We start from the raw sequence: 21769 nt of genomic DNA on the forward strand, positions 1-21769 counted from the left end.
ACTATCAACTGTCCTTCAAGCTCAATCTCACCTTGGAGCTGAAATCCAAACTGACCCAGTCCCAAAGTTCTGGGAGTTAGAGATCCTTGCTGTACCCTACTCCTGGCACAGTGCAGACTCTAGTCCTGGAGAATTCATGATAATAAAAATAATAACAATAATAAGAGCTGACATTCTAGCATTCTGTGGGCTACGTTACCTAAGCTGTACTAGATCTCTCTTGTTTTCACTGGCTCAACACTCATTACCCCACTTCTGATACCAGTTTCTGTATCAGCTAGAATTTTGTAGTTGCAAGCAACAGATTATTCCCTCTTATTTCATTACATCTTCAACTCTATAAGGTAAATAGTGTTATTATCCTCAATTTTAAAAATGACAAAATTGAGCATCGGCTAGCTAAAAATGACCTGCCCAAGGCCACACAGCCAATAAGTGGTAGAACTAGGACTCAAACCTACATTTCTCTGATGTCAGATCTGCATTATTTTAACCACTGCAAATTCTGATACATTAGTGTTGGTGCGTTAGGGAGACCTATGTGGTGAAATGGAAATGGAAAAATTAGTATTATAGGTCATGGTGATTATTTGAATAAACCCAGGGCAGGATGAATGGTGAAAAAGGTATCTGTTCTCAGCCATAAGCACAAAGAGAAAGGTCAGCGTGTCAGTACAGTTCAGTGCCATTCAATGGTTATTTATACTCCAGCCCTTTCCAGTGGAACTGACATTGAGCCGGCTTTTGCAAAGGCAAGCAGGAGTTTTCTAGGCAAAGGTGTAGGAAGGATGTTTCTGGCATTAGGGATGGTATGGACAAAAGCCCTCATTCTGTCCTGCAACACAGTTGTGCTGAGCAGTTTCCGTGGGCTACAGTGAAATGGGCCTGGGGACCCAAAGAGAAATAGGCATAAGGCTGATGGAACCTGTCATGTTCCTGGCCTCTGTGCTGGACAGTTGGGGAACATAGATGACCCAGATAAAGTTCTTGTCCTCAGGTAGCTTACAGTCAAGCAACTTGAACATGCATAACTTAAATTTTTGCTAGGAACCACAAGTGTGTAAGAATTGAAATGTCACAGCTTGGTAGGAAACTAGCAAGGGGTGGACATGCCTTTCCCTCTGCATTTCTAGCGAAGAATATAGAAACTTCTTTCCAAGGAACTCCAGTTACTGGGCACCTGCTATGCACCAGGCACTGCATGTACCATACCCACAACACACAAGTAACTCACAGACCATTGTTAAATGCTCCCATTTGGCAGATTAGAAAACCAAGGCTCAGTGAGCCTGAGGAACTTGCTCAAAATCAAACGGCAAGAAAGTGGCAAGGATCAGAGAGAAACTACTGTAAACACCTCTCTGAAAACAGCTTTCCTTGTAGCCGTGTCTTGGCTTTCCTACTTAAATTGCATTTACTTTTAAGATTCAATCTTTCGATGCCCTCTGAAGTGGACCTCCTCTGGTTCCCTGAAGACCAAATCAAATAACTGGCTGTAATCAATCATTGTACGGGAATGCAGAATTTGGTTAACTAAATGTTGTGCACATTTGAGATGCCTCATGGCATGTGAGGACAAGCAGACTTAAGAGAATCAAAATACAGTTAAATAGACTTCATATACATATGTGCACACACACGATCCCCACCCTCCCCGCCCGCCCCCCAACCCACCAAGCAGAATGTCAGTTTAGTTCATTCATGATTCCGGTGGCGTCCCGGTTTCCTGCGTGGCCCCTGGGTGCTGATTCTTGTCAGTTACCTTTCCATTACAGCCGTCTGAAGGAAGGGCTGGTGTGTTAAGAGTTCTCATTGATAGAACATCAGATAAACTGCCTCTTAGAAAGGCATATGTATGTTTAAAATGAAAAATGTGTTTCTTACAAATGTCCTGTGAAAGCACTGAGGCTTTGTGAAATGGTTTGCTGGTCCATTCAAATGCAATGAGTGTGTTTTAATGCCACATCATTTTTGTCAGTACAAAAAGGTAAATCCAATTAAAACTGATTGGATTGTATCAACCAGGTAGTTCTCCAGTTTGCTGCCTGCCTTTGTAGAAGGAGATACTGGCCCCCTGGTGTCCCCAGCATACTTTTTGTAGCCTCCCCTGAATGCTCGTGCTTCAATTCATCTGCTGTCTCACTTCATATCACAGGGACCTACCTATATGTCTGCATCCCCCAGTGTTCTGTGTGTTCCTTGAGGACAGGTGCCACAACCATCTTACCCACTCCTGTCCCAGGCGTTTGTCACAGGGCCTGACCTATTGAAGAAGTGGAAGTCATATTTTTCCCAGGAGACCAAACAGTGCTTGCACAGTCTTAGAGTTATGAAAGAACACAGAACATTTAGAAAACTTCAAGTAATTCCAAAGATTGAGTAGGCAGTGCCGGGTCACAAACAACCTTGCATGCCTTGCCAAGGGGTAAGGACATTGTCCTTCAGATGATGGAAAGCCGCTGAAGGTACTGAGTCAAAGGGTGACATGGTCAGACTCATGTTTTAGGAAGATCCTGCAGCTGCTTCCTGGAGGACGAGGTAGAGAGGAGCCTGGAGGCCGGGCCAGCATTTTAGCCAGTTCACTTTTCCTCAGTTGCTCATGGTGCCTGGAATTATGCCTGTGGAGTCCAGGAAAACATACTCTTTAGCATTTTTCATACCTTTTCCTCCGTATCTTAGCAAAATAAGTCTCTGTAAATTTGGACTACTTTTTAAACTTTAAAAAAAAAAAGTCACCTTTTATTTTAGATTCAGTGGGTACGTGTGCAGGTTTGCTCCAGGGTTACATTGTGTGGTGCTGAGGTTTTGGGTATGAAGGCCCCCATTACCTAGGTAAGTGAGCATTGTACCCACTAGGTTATTTTTCAGCCCTTGCCCTCCTCCTCTTCCCTCTCTAGTAGTCCCCAGTGTTTGTTCCCATTTTCATGTCCGTGAGAACCTAATTTTTAGCTCCCACTTATAAGTGAGAACATGTGGTATTTAGCTTTCTGTTCCTCTGTTAATTCACTTAGGACAGTGGCCTCCATCTGCATCCATATTGCAGCAAAGGACATGATTTTGTTCTTTTGATGGCTGCACAGTGTTCCATGGTGTATATGTACCGCATCTTCCTTATCCAGTTCACCATTAACGGGCACCTATATCGATCCCATGTCTTTACTATTGTTAATAGTGCTTCAGTGAACATACAAGTGCATGTGCTTTGATTGCATTTGAATCAGGGATTTGCCTTTTTTCCAGTTCTTTTGCTCTTGTCTCTTCTTCGGCGAGTCCCGAACTTGGCCTTTATTCACTGTTGCTCTGCAACCCTGGACTTCCCTGATTTTTCCAGTGGGTGAGAAGATGTCAGTAAGGTCCTTGCATGAACCGTCTGGAGTGTGGAGGAGAGAGCACTGGCAGTGTGTCCTCCTCCCCCAGATAAGCCCTGGGGAAAGACGGTTTAGAATCCATTCACGAGATGGAAGGATGGGTTAGAATCCATGCACGAGATGGAAGGATGAGTTAGAATCCATGCATGAGATGGAAGGATGGGTTAGAATCCATTCATGAGATGGAAAGATGGGTTAGAATCCGTTCACGAGATGGAAGGATGGGTTAGAATCCGTTCATGAGATGGAAGGATGGGTTAGAATCCATTCATGAGATGGAAGGATGGGTTAGAATCCATTCATGAGGCAGGGGGAGGAGGAAACTTGCTGGACTTCAGATTTTATAGGAGCACAGGAAAAAGACATACACCCTGAACAGAGGTTCTACCTGTGTCAACTCCTGTTGTGCAACTCGCACTCAACAACAGTCCCCTTGAAGGGAAGTAGGAGGCTTCAGAAGGCAGCTGCAGTTTCCTGTTTATTTCCTGCCTCTGTCTACAGAAATGGCTCACATTCCTGAAGCTTATTCACCACGGGGAAAGCGGGATTGAAAACAGCTCAGGCTCTGGCCCTGGGGCACTGAGGTCTGCATCTCCCCTCCACCACTCATAAGACCTGGCACAAGCTGTGAAAGCTCTTCCAGTCCTAGTTTATTCATCCGCAAATGAGTACCTCCTGGATGTGTATTGTAAAATCAAAGGAGGACGAGCACTTAACACTTGGTGAGCAACAAAGGGAAATCTTTCTGCAATTGTTATTATGAAGCATTTTCTCATGAGTACCCTGACTCTGGGATTCCTTCCCCCAAATCACCCCCCAGTTCATTGGGCAAAGACGTAGGGAGAAGCATTCCTGGCAGAGGGTATGGAATGGGCGGAGATGTGGATACAGAAGTGGATGATGGGCCAGGCACAGGGCCTCATGTCTGTGGTCCCAGCACTTTGGAGGCTGAGGCAGGCAGATCACCTGAGATCAGGACCAGCCTGGCCAACATGGCGAAACCCCATCTCTACTAAAAATACCAAAAAAAAAAAAAAAAAAAAATAGCTGGACATTGTGGCGCACGCCTGTAATTCCAGCTACTCAAGAGGCTGAAGCAGGAGAATCTCTCGAACCCAGGAGGTGGAGGTTACTGTAAGCGGAGATCGTGCCACTGCACTCCAGCATGGGTGACAGAGCGAGACTCTACCTCAAAAAAAAAAAAAAAGTGAATGATGGACTGAGCCCTTCCCATGGGGCAGGTACTGTCTGTGCTGAGCATAGAAGCCACAGAGATGAACCCTGCATACCGGGCGTCTACTTGGGCTTGCATTAAGCAGTGAATACTTACTTAGCACCTTCTATGTGTCAAGTCCTGGAGGAACAGATCGGAATTGGACTCAATGCCTGCTCATCCCAGGACTACAGCCATGGTCCTGAAAAGCACTGTCCGAGGTGCTGCCCCATAGTCCAGATGCTGGTTCTGTTGGCAGACAGATGAGCACCAGCTGCAGCAGCTGCTCCAGGCATGGGAGAGGATGGTTCTGCCCTGACCCCGTTGCTTGACAGAAGGTCCTTTCCATCTCCATGTGAGCCTCCTTTGTTTTCCAGGGTCTGCTGGTGGTTGGTCCTTTGGGGAACCCAGAAGGCCCCTGCTTAACCCCACCAGCCTGCTGGAGGAGCCAAGAGCCTGCCAGCTCTGCAAGACATCCCAACTCCATCACCTTTGCAATTTCCTTCTTCCTCCCCATGCTCCTGGCGGCCACAGGCTTGGTTTCTGTGCAATGGTGTGAGTCTTGGGCAATTCTTAGAGAAGTCTCATTCCGGGTAGTTTGCTTTCTGAAATTAAAGACTGAAAAATAATCCTAGAGTGAATAATTCCATATCTGCGAATTTGATCCTACAGAAACCTATCATGCCCACATGTGAAAAGATAGTTACGCAAGGGTGTTCAATGGAGCAGTAGTTGTAAGGGGGAGAAAATGGAAATGACCTAAGTGTCCCTCACTAGGGCATTGGCTATGCCCATTCTTTTTGTTTGTTTGTTTTTTGAGACAGAGTTTCACTCTTGTCACCCAGGCTGGAGTGCAATGGCACAGTCTCGGCTCACTGCAACCTCCGCCTCCCAGGTTCAAGCAATTCTCGTGCCTCAGCCTCCCGAGTAGCTGGGATTACAGGCGCCCACTACCATGCCTGGCTAATTTTTTTTTTGTATTTTTAGTAGAGACCGGGTTTCACCATGTTGGCCAGGATGGTCTCCATCTCTTGACCTCATGATCCGCCTGCCTTGGCCTCCCAAAGTGCTGAGATTACAGGCATGAGCCACCATGCCCAGCTGGCTATGCCCATTCTATAGGATCCTGTGCAACTGTTAAAAGGATGAAGTCTGCCTGTATGTGCTGATGAGTGAGAGAAGCAGCATAGGTCATTACACAAAAATCCATGTATATACATGTTCCCGTTTATATAATAACAAATGGATATAAATATAATAGCATCTACCTCTTAGGGTTGTCACGAGGATTAAGTGGGTTGATAGATGCAAATACCACATAGGCATTCAAGTGTTAGATGATGATGGTGTTGCTATTGCTGGTATTTCAGTCTTTATCTTGCTGTGATCTAAGCTTTCATAATGATTTTAAAAGCATAGGAAAGGGTTACAATAGGCCCTGCCATTATCTTGTTTTCTATACATTGGGTTGATCACAGGAGGGTGAGATTTTTGCCTCTGTGGAGTGTGCAGTTCTCCTGTGGTTACACAGCCCTCAATGGAGCCATGTGCCTGGGGTCACCAGCTCATCTTCATTTGCTCAGGTCCATCCAGTTTTAAAACTAAAAGTCCTGTGTTGTGGGAACTCCCTCAGTCCTGGGCAAACCAGGACAGTTGACCCCTTCCTTGTGTGCCTCTGGCAGCCCAGTTGATTTAAGAAGTATACAGACACGTGGTCGTTAATGTTTTTAATGTGTAACAGGAAAAAAAATAACATACAGGTGGTACATGAGAGAATATTATTCAGCCTTAAAAAGGAAAGAAATTCTAAGGTATGATACAATATGGATGAGCCTTGAGGACATGGTGCTAGTTAAATAAGTCAGCCAGCAAAACACAAATCCTGTACAATTCCACTTATGTCAGGTACCTGGAATAGTTAAAATAGCAGAGAGGAAGTAGAATGGGGGTTGCCAGGGGCTGTAGAAGAGAGAAATAGAGAATTATTATTTAACAGGTAGAGAGTGTCAGTTTTGCAAGATGAAAAGAGTTCTGGAGATGGATATTGGTGATGGTTGCACAACAATGTGAATCCATCCAGTAGCACTGAACTGTACACTGAAAAATGGTTAAGATGGGCTACAGACATACCACCCTGAACGCACCCAACCTCGTCTGATCTCAGAAAAATGGTTAAGATGGCAAGACTCTGTCTCCAAAAAAAAAAAAAGTACATCAAATATCACAAACATTGGTGCATAAGATGAAGCTAAAGTGGAATTTAAATTAAATATACATATGAAATAACTTAAAGATTATGGGTACACTAGAAGCAGAAGTTGGGGAAACACTGTTGTAGTTTATTCTCAGCTCAGGTTCAAAGCGCCTCAACCCTCAACTTCCTCAACTTGCCTGACTTCACAGTCCCTCATGCACCAGCATAGTCTTTCCTTTTTTTTTTTTTTTTTCGAGGCAGAGTTTCGCTCTTGTTTTCCAGGTGGGAGTACAGTGGCACGATCTCGCCTCACTGCAACCTCCACCTCCTGGGTTCAAGCGATTCTCCTGCCTCAGCCTGGGATCACAGGCGCATGCCACCACACCTGGCTAATTTTTGTATTTTTAGTAGAGACGGGGTTTCACCATGTTGGTCAGGCTGGTCTCTAACTCCTGACCTCAAATGATCCACCTGCCTTGGCCTCCCACAGTGCTGGGATTACAGGCATGCCTGGCCTCCCCATAGTCTTTCATGTGCATTTCTGCCCCACAATGGTTCGTTCATTGCAGTCCAGGAGGACTTACTCCAGTGTCCCCTGGGCTCTGTGCATACCTGGCAGCATCAGAGGTTTGAAATCCTGAATCCTGACATTCACAAAATCCTGCGTATAACTTTGGCTTTAGTCCTGTCACCTCACCGTTGGGCTGTGAGCACCTCTGGCAGGGTCCTTGACAGTATCCTGCAGTCGGGAAGGGGTTCTGGGGCATGAGTGCCAGGTGGGCACCGGGAGCCCGGAGAGGTGCAGTTGGCTTTGTGTTGGGCTCCTTCCTAGTGGAAGCTGAGCAGGCTTCATCTCTTGTCACATGCCACCAGCAAACAGGCATTGTGTGCCTCTGTGTGCCCAGGGCACCTTTTCCATACAGCCTGGGATCCTGGGTGCTATGGGAACCTGAGAACTCTGCCCTCTCTTCCTTCATATCTTCATGTCCAGAGCTGTTATATAGATAAGACACACACACGATGGTGCCATGGCCCTCTGGGAGCCAGTCCCTAAGTCTGACACCAGCTGGGAAGGGACCTTGGACAAATCCCCGGGAAGGGGCCTTGGACATCTCTTAAACTATGCTCTGCAGAACATTCCTTGGGTCTTATGCACAGCAAGCCTTCCAAGTTCAAATCAGGTTGGGTCTTTACACTGTTTTCCACAGTTCAAGGTGTCTTAAGCTTCTGATGTTCAAGATGGTAATAATAATGCTATTATATAATAGCTGACATTTATCAAGGGCTTACTATATGCCAAGTACTGTGGCACAGGTATTAGGTGCATTGTTTTTATTTAATACTCTCAAGACCTAAGGCTTATTGAAATGAAAGTAATTCATTCATAGTCCGAGCTCTCCAGAAGAAACCATGAGGAGCAGATAAAGATGGAAAGTAGAGAATTAACTACTCATAGTCATACATGACTTAGAGCAATGCTTCTGAAATTTTAAAGAGCACATGCATCATCTGGAATCTTGTTTAAAAACACATTTTTGCTCAATAGATATTGGGTGAGCTCTGTTGCTCAATAGGTATTGGGTGGGGCCTGAAGTATGGCATTTCTAATAGCAGTGGGCTGCAGACCAGGCTATGAAGAGGAAGACATTATTGCGCCTGTATTTTTTTTCTTCTGCACTTGAAATGGAATACATTCATTCATTCATTCACTCACTCATTCATTCACTATCATTTGTAGAGGCAGTCTCGTAGTAGAGAACACAAGCTGTGACATTTGTCCCCAGGTTCCAGTTCTGGTTCTGCACTTTACTAAATGGATGATTTATCTGAGTCTCGGTTGCCCGTCCGTAAAATGAGACTGAAGTGAAATTCCTTTTTTTTTTTTTTTTTTTTTGAGACAGAGTCTCACTCTTTCACCCAGGCTGGAGTGGAGTGGAGCGATCTGTGTTCACTGCAACCTCCACTTCCCAAGTTCAAGCAATTCTCCAGCCTCAGCCTCCCGAGTAGCTGGGACTACAGGTGTACATGCCCACACCTGGCTAATTTGTTTGTATTTTTAGTAGAGACAGGGTTTCATCATGTTGGCCGGGCTGATCTCGAACTCCTGACCTCAAGTGACCCACCTGCCTCGGCCTCCCCGAATGCTGGAATTACAGGCATGAGCTACCACACCCAGCCAAAATTTACATTTTTTAGCATCATTGTGACTATCAAATGCAATAAAATGTGGCAAAAGTCTTTCCCCATGGCCTAGGGCATGGTGCACATTTAGTAAATGGCTGGGACTTGGGAGATCATTGTAGTACTCATTTTTTTATTCATTTCGAACAAGATTCTCATATGGCTCCCAGTAAGTTTATTTTAACATTTATTTCTTACTTATTTCAGCAGAGACTTCCCAGTGACTCCCATGGTGGTAGCAATGGGCCCCAGTTATCCTCAGGAAGCAGAGGAACTGGCATAGACCAAGAGACATGATTTCTAATCATTTCAGCAAAAAGTAGGAGGAAATTGATGACAAGACAGATACAAGAGATGAACTATGGGAACCATTTGGCAAATGACTTCACCAGAAAAAGAGAGTGAGAAACGTGTGTGAGTGGAAGAGAGAGAGAGAGAGAGAGAGAGAGCGCGCGCGAGAAACTGGAACGGGGTAAAATGTCAACAGATCGCAAGCTGTTAATTATCTGGAGAGAACTAAATATTATGTAGGCAATTATCGACAGGCGTCTGAAAGCAACAATAGGAGAATTTGGTCCTCAGCCAAATTCCATCTCCCTTTGGAGAAGGACTGGGGGGATGGGCTTTAGCATTCAGAGCAAGCATTTCACACAGAGGGAGAGCGAGGGGCCCGAGCCCCTAGGAAGGGGGGTAGGCAGGGGTCCCCCCGCCCCACCCTTACAGACAATCCATCAGGATCCTTTGCCAAGCACACAGCGCTTGGCTTTGAAAGGCGGCTCTGCCCAAAAGCTCTGGGCCTGGAAACCTCAGCCCCCTCCTCATCCACCCTCCCTCCCCCAAGATGTCATCTTTTGAGACGATTTCATGTGGAAGCATCGCTAAGTAAATTCGCTAAATGCCTATTCATCCCCGTCAGATGGGGACTCGGTGAAGCGGTAAATGTGAAAATGGCCCCAGCTCACAGCCCTGAAAGGCGCTTTCTGGGATTGCCAAATGGAACTGCAGCCGCTGACCCTGGGAGGCCTGAGGCTTCACGAGAAGGGGGCCCAGGAGCCCCGGCCCGGCCCCTTCAATCCTCCCACTAAGGGTGTCTGAGAGACCTTATTTATTATTCCAACTGCCGGGGACCCATTCAGAGGTTAACTTGTCTCGTATTCATCAGGACAACAATAATGAACTGTTGCGGAGAGTGGTAAGGGGGTTGGTAAATAAGCTGTTAAAACGCAGTTGGAATGGGCCTCTTTATGGTTTGGAGAGAAACATTGCTTAAATTTTTTTTATAGGCCGATTTAGTTTCCACCTCTCCCAGCGACTTATTAAAGAGGCTCTGTCCCCACAAACTGCAGGTAACAGAGTCGGAGGCACCAGTGGACTTTACGTTGGCATGCACGATGGGGTTTAACCACGCGGGAGATGCACCATTGTAGGGACACGTGGGGTTAGCCCTTTGCGAGCATTCCCTGGGTTCACCTCTGTGCCCATCAGCAAGGTTTAGCTTTCCATGTGTGTGCTGTATTCAACTCCCTGCAGACACACGGGGTTTTTCTGGTGCCTGCCGCTGCTAGAATGGCTGGTTTTGAATTGGTGTTTATTTCAGTAATAGGATGGGACATGAGCAGCGCTCGTTTTCACTGCTGCATCTCTTAACTGCTTTGTGCCCCCTCCGCTGGAATTATGAGTTGGTCAACATGAGTCATCCAATGAGAGAACAGGGGCTTGGAGTGGCGAGACTGCAGAGGCGCAGGGAAATGAAGGAGGGGGTGAGCAGTAGGGGCAGCTCAGACCAAAGAGTTGGGAGGCAGAGCGGGATGACGTGCATTGATTGTGCCCCTACTGTGTGCCCTTTAAATCCACCCAGTTGTCCATTCAGTATATATGCATGATGGGCCTCCTAGGTGCTGGGCATGTTTAATTTTCAACCTAGGTGCATTCAGAGAAAGCTGCCATTCAGTGAGGTTAAATGACATCCTTGGACACACAGCTGACTCAGTCATGGAGCTGGGATCTGTCCCCAGATCTTTCTGTTTCTGCCCAAGCATTGCTTTCTAAGGCACTGTCCTGCTTCTCGAAGGTCTAGCTTCTATTATAACCCCAGAGATGTTTTTTATCTTTCTGATCTCTTCTCTGTTCCTCCCATTTGAAACAATAGTTAACGCTTTCCTTCGAAGTAAAAATTCCGAAGCAGAGAAGGCTGGTGATAAAGGAGCTGTCACATCAGCACCATTTACCTGTTTGGGTTTATTCAGCAGAAGAGGCGACTGCGTTTCTGGCAGATGGAGACCCGTGTGACTGCCTTTTAAAATACTGTCACAGCTGTATGCGCAAGCTGATTAGCTGTGATTACACTGCTAGTGCTGAGATTGATGGTGATAAATTTGGGATAACAATGCTGGCAACGATGTCACTCGTTTGTACTGGACTTCATATTTTTTAAAGCTCTCTCAATCAGTAGCCCCGTGGTTATCGAGAACTTGGTATCCGTCCGTTCATTGATGCATTCATTGCTCAAAGTGCATTTGAAGGAGTCAGTTTGAACGCACATCACTTTGATTCATTTGTTTATTCAGCAAATATTAATATAGCTCCTACTGTATGCCAGTGTTGAACAAATCTAGCTGGGCTCTGTCCTCCTGGAACTTACATTCTAATGTAAGCAAGGTCAGTGCTTTCAGCTGGTGATACAAGAGTGAAGTATTATAAACAGAGTGATGTAATAAAGGTGGGGAGAGAGCGGGAGGCAGGTACTACTTTAGGTTAAGTGGTCGGAAAAGGTCTCTCTAAAGAGGTGGCATTTGAAAGGACACCTGATGACAAGGCCAAGCCAGCAATACTGGGAGAAATTTCCCAGGCAAGCAAATGCAAAGGTCCTGAGGTTGCTGTGCATTTAGCTTTGGGCTGACTTGCTGTTTGCCAAGCCCAGGGCCGGGCACTGGAGATTCCCGAACATGTGGAGCACCGCACTTGCCCTCACAGAGTCTCCAGTATATTGGAGTATAGAGGAGAGAAATGCACAAACAGCCCATTTTAACAAGTGTGATAGAGTCAGTGATGGTGACATAAAAATGGCGATATAAAGAGGATGCCTTATCAGCCTGTGTGCAAGTGATCAGAGAAGGTGCTTCAAGCAGACTGACATAATTGGTGAAACTTGCTTTCTGTGACAAAGACAGTACCCACGGTGTCTGGCCTGACTCTCCCCTTGGTTTGTTTCCACAGGACAAATGACCAGTTGGTGGCGTTTCTCTCCCGATACCGAGATATGAATTTCTTGAAGTCACACGGCCGGGACAATGCAAGGTAGCACTTCAACCCCTACCCCTGTACAAAATGGAAATGAAAATCTGAGTGATCATTTGGGGAATTTTCTAGGCTGGTTTCATGCAGCCACAGAAAGGTTGAGGGTGGGAGAAAGGCTTGGCACCAGCTGTCCTTCGCCGTATCTGCGTGGGATCTGAAGTAGTCCCTTCTGTCAGCCAAGGACAAGATAACCATAGATGTTTCTCATGGTGTTACAGCCCTTTTGATTACTTCCCCCAAGGACTTCCACAAGTCCAATATCTCATTGCAGCAACCCTTTCAGTAGGGCACCCACGGTTAATTCTCATTTTATTGATGGGAAGACTGAGGCCCATAATGTAAGCAACGTCCCCAGATCGTTCGTTCAGTCAGCCAGTCATTCAAATACTTAACAAGCATGGGCGTGTGCCAGTTGCTGTTCTAGCCGCAAACAAGACCAAGTCCTTCCTCTCAGGGAATTGACCTGTAGTGGAAAAGAGTGTCATACCAGCATGGACTTGAACCCAGGGGTCCTGATCCCAGCCCCATGTCCTCCTCACTCCCTCACTGGTGTCCAACACATCAGCAGGGGTTGGAGGCACCCAGAACCCCCACCCAGATCCCTCACACCTCTCTCGCTTAAAATGAACAATGTCAAAAAAATTGCATCTCTACAGTTCAGCACTGAGCTGAGCCCAAGTCTCCATGATGGTCCATCAACTGGAAGGGATACAGTATTGAGCGCCCCCTGTAGGTGACATCACGTGATGGGATTCCTCATTCCAATAGAAAATACCATTAAAGGCCAGGCGCAGTGGCTCATGCCTGTAATCCCAGCGCTTTGGGAGGCCGAGGCGGGCAGATCATGAGGTCAGGAGTTTGAGACCAGCCTGACCAACATGGTAAAACCCTGTCTCTACTAAAAATACAAAAATTAGCCAGGTGTGGCGGCACATGCCTGTAATTCCAGCTACTCAGGAGGCTGAGACAGGAGAATCACTTGAACCTGGGAGGCGGAGGTTGCAGTGAACCAAGATTGCACCACTGCACTCCACCCGGGGCAAGAGAGTGGGACTCCGTCTAAAAAAGAAAAGAAAAAAGAAAACAAAAAAAGAAAACACCATTAAAAACCAGTCCAGGGTGGCTCTGACATCCTGGGGTCTTGTTCTAGCATTGAACCTGGCAGTGCTTGGGATCATTTCAGCTTGTTAACGTGCATGGTTTAGCTCTCAGAGTGTTTTGTTTTGTCTTGTTTTCATTCAGGTGCTTCATTTGAAAATTAATAGCCCCATTTAAAAACAGCAGTATTTCCTATGAAAATCCAGATTTCTAGCCAGTCTTAAAAAATCTGAAGGTCCATTAAGTCTGTGCCTGAATTTTCTCATGGCAGTTATTTCCTGGACCTTAGGTTGCTCGGTCCTTGCCTGTCCCCGTTCCCCAACCTGGCCCCCGACCATATCTCTGTTTGTAATCTCTGCTTTAAATCTTCACTGCCGTTGCTGGTGGGAGTGTCGTTTTGGCTGGCTCTGTGGCAGTTTACACAGTTATCCACAGCATGGGAGGAACAAAAGCAAGCAGGTAGCTCCATCTCCTGAGCTTTAAAGAAGTAATCTGGCCGGGTGCGGTGACTCAAGGCCTGTAATCCCAGCACTTTGGGAGGCTGAGGCGGGCGGATCACCTGAGGTCTGGAGTTCGAGGCCAGCCTGGCCAACATGGTGAAACCCCATTTCTACTAAAAATACAAAAATTAGCCGGGTGTGGTGGTGCACACCTATAATCCCAGCTACTTGGGAGGCTGAGGCAGGAGAATCGCTTGATCCTGGGAGTTGGAGGTTTCAGTGAGTGGAGATTGTACCACTGCACTCCAGCCTGGGTGACAGAGGGAGACTCCATCTCAAAATAGAAAAAAAAAAAAAAAAAAAAGTAACCCTAGAATCCTTGTGTTGTATCATTTTTCTAAATTGAAACTTTGATTTCATTTTGCTATTTATGGATTGTTCCTGCCCCTACTCACAGCCTACCTTCTTTACATTAAAAAGGAGGCCTCTTTCTACAACACCCGAACTTGAAGATGCTCTGTAAATTAGCACAGATTAGTTTACTATGCTCAGGCCACTAAGAGTACAGAGGCCTGGCTGGATTAGTAAGAAGAATCACGGCCACTGTGTATTGTGTTCCTACTAAGTGGGCCCTTTTTGTATAGGATCCAAATTTGTTTTCACAGCCACTCAATGCAGCTATAAGAATTATTCTCCCCATTTGTCAAGCTTCTGGAGTTTACCTGATTTTTCTGAAGATCACACAGCTGGTTAAATGCTAGAATTTGAACCCAAGTTTTTCTGGCCCCATAGCTGCAGGAGCAAAGTGGGGCTGGGCAAGGATTCCATGGAGGTGGTTAATTGTCAGAAGTGGCTCAGACGTTGGTATTCCTCTCCCTCAGGTAGAGAAGGAAAAACCCTTCTTCTTCTCCAGGTAGCAGCTAATAGGTGATTTGTGCAAAGTTGTGTCTCGAGAAAGGAGCCCATTGTAAATGTATCAACTTGTGTGTGAATTACATCCACCCTAGTATTAACTATTTCAGCCTAGTCAGGATTTATTCTCTGAGCACTGTATGTCAGGCACTGTGCTAGGAACTGAGTATAGCACAAGTTAAAAGCAGGGACTGTGAGGTTACACCTTCTGGTTTGGAATTCTGATCTACTGTGTTCTAGCTGTGTTGCATTGGACGAGTGACTTAACCTCTCTGAGCTGGTTTCATAATATTATATGAAAATATTAATAGACCTACACTCATTTATTCATTGAGAAGATTAAATGAGGTGCTGCATATACAGCATTTGGCATAGTAAATGTTTATGATGATGGTGATGGTGATGATTATGTCATTGTTATGATAAGCATAGAACTAAATTGTTGCTGGTAGGAGAAAGAAATAGATGGAGAATGGGCCTGAATTTTGCCCCTAGGTGCCTGAGTACATTTTGTATAATTGATGTGCATCCGTAATTGACAGGTGGTACCCAAATGTCTTGGGACAACATAAAGAAGTCTCAGGCTAAGGAAATGCTTCTTAGACCTCCCTCCAAGACCCTAAAACCCAAAGGCCTCTTGACAGAATAGCTCACAAGTTCCAACTCTTGAGTGTGAGTCCCCAGCTGGGATTTTCTCATTTACAGGAAGTTAGGGCAGTGATTCAGCATTAATTTAATAGTAAAACAAGCCAATGTCCCATTCACTGGCCACTTCCCTCTTTGTTAGCTGTGGCCTCACCTGCTGCATGAATAAGCCTACCTATAGCCCATCATCCATGGTCCCTCCCAAGTGACCAGAGCTGGGCATGGCTTGCTCAAGTTCTTTCACTGGTGATGTGTTAGGGAGAACTCTTTTGGTGGGAAATGACAGAAACCCAGCTCAAACTAGCTTAAGGGTAAAGAACATTACCAGATCAGGTAACTAAAACATTAGGGCTGACTTCAGGTATGGCTAAATCAAGCTGTGCAAATTATATCGTCAAGCCCAGACTCTCTATTAGTTCTGTTTTTCTGTGTGTACGTTTAATTTTCTGGCACTGGGTGGGGATTATTGGCAATATATTAGCCTCCTTTTATAGATAAGGGAACTGAGACTCAAAAAGGTGAAGTTACTTGCTCAAACTCACAGCACTAGGGCAGCGGGGAGGACTCACACCCAAGTGAGTGTTCACAGAGTCCAAGCTCATAATTCTCACGTGATGAAGCCTCTCTGTGTTCTAGGCCTGCTTTCTTCCAACGCACTGGTGACTTTGAGGCAGCTACTCTGCTTCTCTTGACTTCATTTTCTCCCTTTGAAAAACAAGGGGGTTGCATGAGAAAGTCTCCAAATTCCCTTCCCATTCTGGTATTTCATGTGTCCAGACCAGCCCTGGTAAAAGAAGAGGTGACGGAGGCAGAGATCTTGAAAGACAGAGAGATGGGGATGAACAAAGGCAAGCAGTGAAATACAGAATAGGCCACGGGCTGCCTCGGTTTTTAATTCCACGTAGCTCCTAATAGCAATGTTGACCTTCTGTCTTCATCTCCAACCTTTAGCAGCCAATTTGGACTTCTGGCTCCCACTGTGAAGAGATGGCATAAAGGCAAACTAGTATTCTAATAGCTGCCAAATTGGTCCTGATTGTTTCTGTTATTAAATGAAGGGGAGGGTTGTGTTCACTGTTTCTCCTTGCTTTCCTCCAAAAGTAAAGTCACTAGATACATTGCAAGACAGGTAGCACAATTGTCATTTTCCCAGGCAGCCTCAGCAGGGCTTGCAGAAGCAGGTGGCTGCATGTTTACTCTCAGCCTGAATAATCAGGTATTTGGAAACGTCCCTACAAGTCCCTGGCCTTGGCTCAGGGAGCATCAGAGAAGTTTTTCAAATCTCTGAAACCTGTTCAAGTCTCAGTGTGTGGGGACAGGCCTCTTCCAGGGAGCTGGAAAGTGAAAATTTGAGTTTCTCTGAGACTTTTCCTTCCCTGGTTGATCTAATATCTAATTTCTCCACTTCATCCAGGGTCACCAGGGCCCCCATGTTAGCCCTGGGACACAGTGTGTGAAGTGCCAGAGCATAGATGCTGGAGTCCAGCCACCTGGGTCGAAATGCCAGCTCTTCTATACCACAGCCATGGGATGTCAGCAAATGGCTTCGACAGGCCATGCCTCCGTTTCTCCATCTTTATAAAATTCAAATAATGATCATGGGATTGGGGAGATGGAGCATCCTCACTGGCCACAGGAAGGCCCCAAGCTGGGCACATTCCAGGACATTTTCTCATTTCACCTTCATTTAGCAGGTGTTACCCCATTTCAGAAATGAATACAGCTGAGGTTTGAGAGTCGCTTTACCTTACTCAAGGCCCTACAGCTAGTGAACGACGGAGCTGAGATGGAACCTCGTTCCGTCTAACTTTAAGACCTGTGTTCTTTTATTACTCCATAGTGACTGCATTTGAGAGGACCTGCAGGTTTACGCTCTCGAGGTGTGCAGATGAAAGAAAATCCTGCTGAATGTAAATAGAATTATCTTTTTGCATGGGTGAGGGTAGGTCCTTCCCCTACTTCCTAGGGTCAGCATTTTGCAAAGTGTGTTTATGTGCCACCAGGACATGGGGGATTCTTTTGTGTCCTTTATAAGTGGGCATGCTATGAAAGTTAGGTATTGATCTTATGTGTATCAACAAATTTATAAAATTAGCTGTTCCAACCATGACTTATGGATATTATGCTTCGAATAAGGCTACATTGAAAGAAAACAGTTGAAGCTATTTAAAGTTAGCTTAGAGGCCGGGCACAGTGGCTCACACCTGTAATCCCAGCATCCTGGGAGGCTGATGTAGGAGGATCGCTTAAGGCCAGGAGTTTGAGGCTTGCACCACTGCACTGCAGCCTGGGTGACAAAGCGAGATCATGTCTCTAAAAATAATAAAGTTGGCTTACAGCAGAATATTAAGGGGCCTTTTGTATAGGATGCTACATAAAGCACATAGCATAGCAGTTAAGAATCCAGGCTCTGGAGCCAGACTGTCAAGATTCACGGGCCAACTCTAATACCCACTCACAGTGTGTGACCTTGGGTAAGTTACGTGAGTTACCTGTGTATCAGTTTTCTCATCTGTAAGATGGGAATGATGATAATCATACCAATCCCATAGAGTTGTTGCTAGAATTAATATATGGAAAAGCCCTTGGGGACAGTTGCGCCTATTAAGTTGATGATGATCACAATGGTGGTGGTGGTAGTGGTGATAATGATGGTGTTGTTGATATGAGAAGAATCTTGATGATAATATACACATAATTAAGATGTTACAAAAATGTTCAATAACTCTTATGTTCAATAACTCTCATGTCCACTGGGGACATGGGAGATTCTTTTGGGCCCTTATAAGTGGGCATGTGATGAAAGTTACGTATTGACCTTATATGTATCGACAACAATTTATAAAATTAGCCACTCCAACCCATGATTTATGGATATTATGCTTAAAGTAAGGCAAAGCATAGTAAGAGAAACAGCTATCATTTCAAATATAAGAAAGCCAGGCAGGTAGATTCCAGCCCCAGGTCAGAAGTGGTATAGAGAAGTTTCTCTCTCTTCTCTGGTCTGAACCCCATCTGCCAGAGGCAGCATTCTCCTACTGGAGGCCGGGATGGCATCTGAGCTGCCTCCCTAGCTCCCCTTTTCTGACATTGAACTAATCATCAGACCCAAACCTCCTTTGATGTATAAACAAGCAAATGTTTAAACAAAAGTTGGCAAATCAGTCGAGAGCCTGGCCAGGAACCTCCTCCAGGCAAATCCGCATTCGGGAAGGCCTTTGGTGCCAGCTTGCTTATTGAGAGAAGAGCTCTGTTTCTGGCTAACTTGTAGCTCCATGATTGATGCGAGGAGATCATTAATATCTCATCTCCAATAGGGAAAGCAGATTGCATTTCTCTTTTGCTTTCCTTAAACCCAACCGATGCGTTCATGACTGTTTGCATGTTCACTTTATTTAATCCAATTATAGCAGCCACGTCAAAATAAAGTCTGGCATTGTGTAGGCACCCACACAAAACTGCACACACATACCTCCCTGGGCCTCAGCGTGTGTTTTTAGGTCATCTTTAGAACTTTTCTTCTTTCCAAACAATACACAAAGAAGTTAGACAAAAGACTAGAGGGGAAGTACATTCCCAGTGTCATCTCTGAAAGGTAGAGTATGATTTTTATTTTCTTCTTTGCATTTTTTTATGTTCCAAACCATCTATCAAGGCTATGCATTCCTTTTATAATCAGAAAAAAAGGCAGTAAACAATGTTTTCAAAAATACATGAAATGTGGAAAACCAATTAGCCCTCAACAGACCTTTAGACGCTTGGCGATGCAAGCTGATTCAGAGACGTGAGCCCTGTGAAGAATGTGAGCCACCAAGCCCAGGTACTCCGGCCTCAGGATTCAGGCCACTGACTCTGCATTTCCACTTGAGCTTCTTTTTCTTCCCTCCTTAAATGTCAAACCTAAGTCAGCTTTCTCCACACAGGGCAGCAATAATAACTGGTACATGTGCCACTGATTATCCTAAGCACGTTACAGATATTCACTGTTTCTACAACAACCCCATGACGTAAGTGCGATCATCATCGTGCCCATTTTCCAGTTGGGACACTGAGGCTGGAAAGATTAAATAACACACAGCTCATAGGTGGCGAGACAGACTTGAAGCCAAGCAGAGTGACTCCAAAGTAGGGGTTCTTTTTATTTTTCTTTTTGAGACAGAGTCTTACTCCATCACCCAGGCTGGAGTGCAATCTCAGCTCACTGCAACCTCCACCTCCAAGGTACAAGCGATTCTCGTGTCTCAGTCTCCCAGGTAGCTGGGATTACAGGCATGTGCCACCATGCCTAGCTAATTTTTGTAGTTTCAGCAGAGATGGGGTTTCGCCATGTTGTCCAGGCTGGTCTCAAACTCTTGAGCTCAAGTGATCCGCCTGCCTCGGCCTCCCAAAGTGCTGGGATTACAGGCGTGAGCCACCACGCCCAGCCTGAAGTCAGGGTGCTTAACCACCATGCTGCACTGACTCCCTAAGGGTACTGACTGCGGAGTTTCCCTCCATATCCAAGCCACGTGGACTTGTGGGTGGTATGTCCCTTCCACCAACCAATCAGATCAAGTCGGCCCCTATGAAGTGAGGTTCTGAAGCTGAGGACTTCCCTGTAGCTTCCTTTGTCAGCCACAGGGCCCTTGCACTTTCAATTTTCTGTCACTCATAAAGGCCTTCCCCATAACTCCTTAGAGGACTGATTCCTTCGCTTTGAGCTTGCATGCCACCTGCTCCTCAGTGAAGCCTTCCCCAATGATCTCCACTAATTAAGTCCCTGTCTCTTTATTTTCTATCATTACCCCCATATTTGTTCCTATATAGCATGTAATTTTATATTTGTGTTTCATATTTCTCGATGTCTACTTACTTATTAGAACCTTGTGGCTAGAGTGTGGAATGCAGAGCCTGACACTAAGGCTTGATTGCCCTCATTGCCACTCACCAGCTGTGTGGGTCTTGGGAAATTTACTTAACCTTTCTGTGTCTCTGTTCCTTCATTTGTAAAATGAGCCCTCAAGGGGTTGCAGTGAATTCTAAACAGAAGAATATATACTAAGTGCACAGAACAGAGCCTAGAATGTAGTATACGCTCAATAAATGGTAGCCGTTATTATTTACGCTTTTTGTCTTGCCTAGAAGAGAGAGAAGGGCGGGGTGATGTCCATCTTATTTAAAACCATTTTCTCAGTGCATAGAGCAGAGCCTGGAATATCGAAGGTGCTCTCTAGTGCTGCTAAAGGAATGAATTCCTCAAGCATTCTTGATCTTCCAGCTACTGTAGGATAGAGGAATGACAATTGACTCCAGCTCAGGCCCAGAAGGGGCACAGCCTACCCTGGGCCTGAGAGAAATGGCTAGCAGGGGCCCTGAGGAACTGCCAAACTTCAAAATCAGGGAGCTGAATCCTCGCGAGCTCATCCAGAGCTTGGACAGAATTAGAAGGATGGCCAGGACACTTGTCATCTTCATGCCACAACCATGGCTATTGCACAACTAAAACAAGGACTTCTGTCCTTGGTGCTGAAATATCATTGCTCTGCCAGACTAAAGGATTTCTTCTTAGCTGTGGAGGTGTCCTATATACCTGTCTACCAAATCCCAGAAGAGAGAAGAGGACAGATAGAAATTCACCCTGATAAAGGAAAAAAACATAAAGCATCGTAATGAACATTATGGAGCCCTTACTATGTGCTAAGCCCTCCCTGTATACAATCTCATTTGAATCATCACACTGTCTCTGTGAATTAGGTATTATGATCACCATTTCCCCTGTGAGAAACCGAAGTACCACATGATTAAAGTTGCCTAAGGTTAGTAGAAGACACAAGACTTGGGCCAAGTAATCCAGCTCCAGGACTCAAAATCTTGCCCCTGCATCCCAATAGAATAATATTTAGCTGTGACTTTGCGCCAATAGAGAAAAATCTCAGGCAGCTAAACTGCCCTTTCCTGAGAGCCTAGGAAGAGATGTGTGAGCCTGTTCACATAGCTGACTGATTTCATGCATTGTGGGTCTATATGATTTATTCCATGACTTTATTTTTTAACTAAAATCCTTAGGTTGTACTTACGCTGAAGGAGTAATCTAGATTCAATGACAGATTACCAGACAGGAAAACAGAAAAGGGGGAGATTTTATTTTTTCTAGGCATTGTGACTTTGGATGTATCATTTGTACTTTCTTTCTCAGGTTTTTTTTTTAATTTGTAGCATTAGCTATATTAGCTGCTTGTGAAGATTCCTTCTTGCTCAGACATGCTGTAAACTTGAAGAGCAGAGTTATTCCTTCTAAAACTTACAGTGGGACAGCTTAATTCTGGAATAATTCCATACTTGATGAATATACCAAGATTGTAGCCAGTGAATTAACTGAATTGATAAACTTCTTTGTCATCCACCTTTCTGACATTATTTCCAAAAGCCACAGATGTTTTTT

At 45.3% G+C, this 21769-nt stretch overlaps 1 protein-coding gene across 2 annotated transcripts in view; it reads left to right on the plus strand.

Moving 5' to 3' along the window:
* The window catches only part of XYLT1 (xylosyltransferase 1), a 367921-nt gene that overhangs the window by 300241 nt on the left and 45911 nt on the right, over positions 1–21769 (plus strand). For both annotated transcript variants that reach the window (XM_031007129.3, XM_055365348.2), the window contains one exon: positions 12173–12253. In XM_031007129.3, coding sequence (XP_030862989.2) covers positions 12173–12253 — 81 coding nt within the window. The remainder of the gene's footprint in view (positions 1–12172; positions 12254–21769) is intronic.

Source organism: Gorilla gorilla, chromosome 18 (assembly GCF_029281585.2).
Source record: "Gorilla gorilla gorilla isolate KB3781 chromosome 18, NHGRI_mGorGor1-v2.1_pri, whole genome shotgun sequence".
Lineage (NCBI taxonomy): Eukaryota > Metazoa > Chordata > Mammalia > Primates > Hominidae > Gorilla > Gorilla gorilla.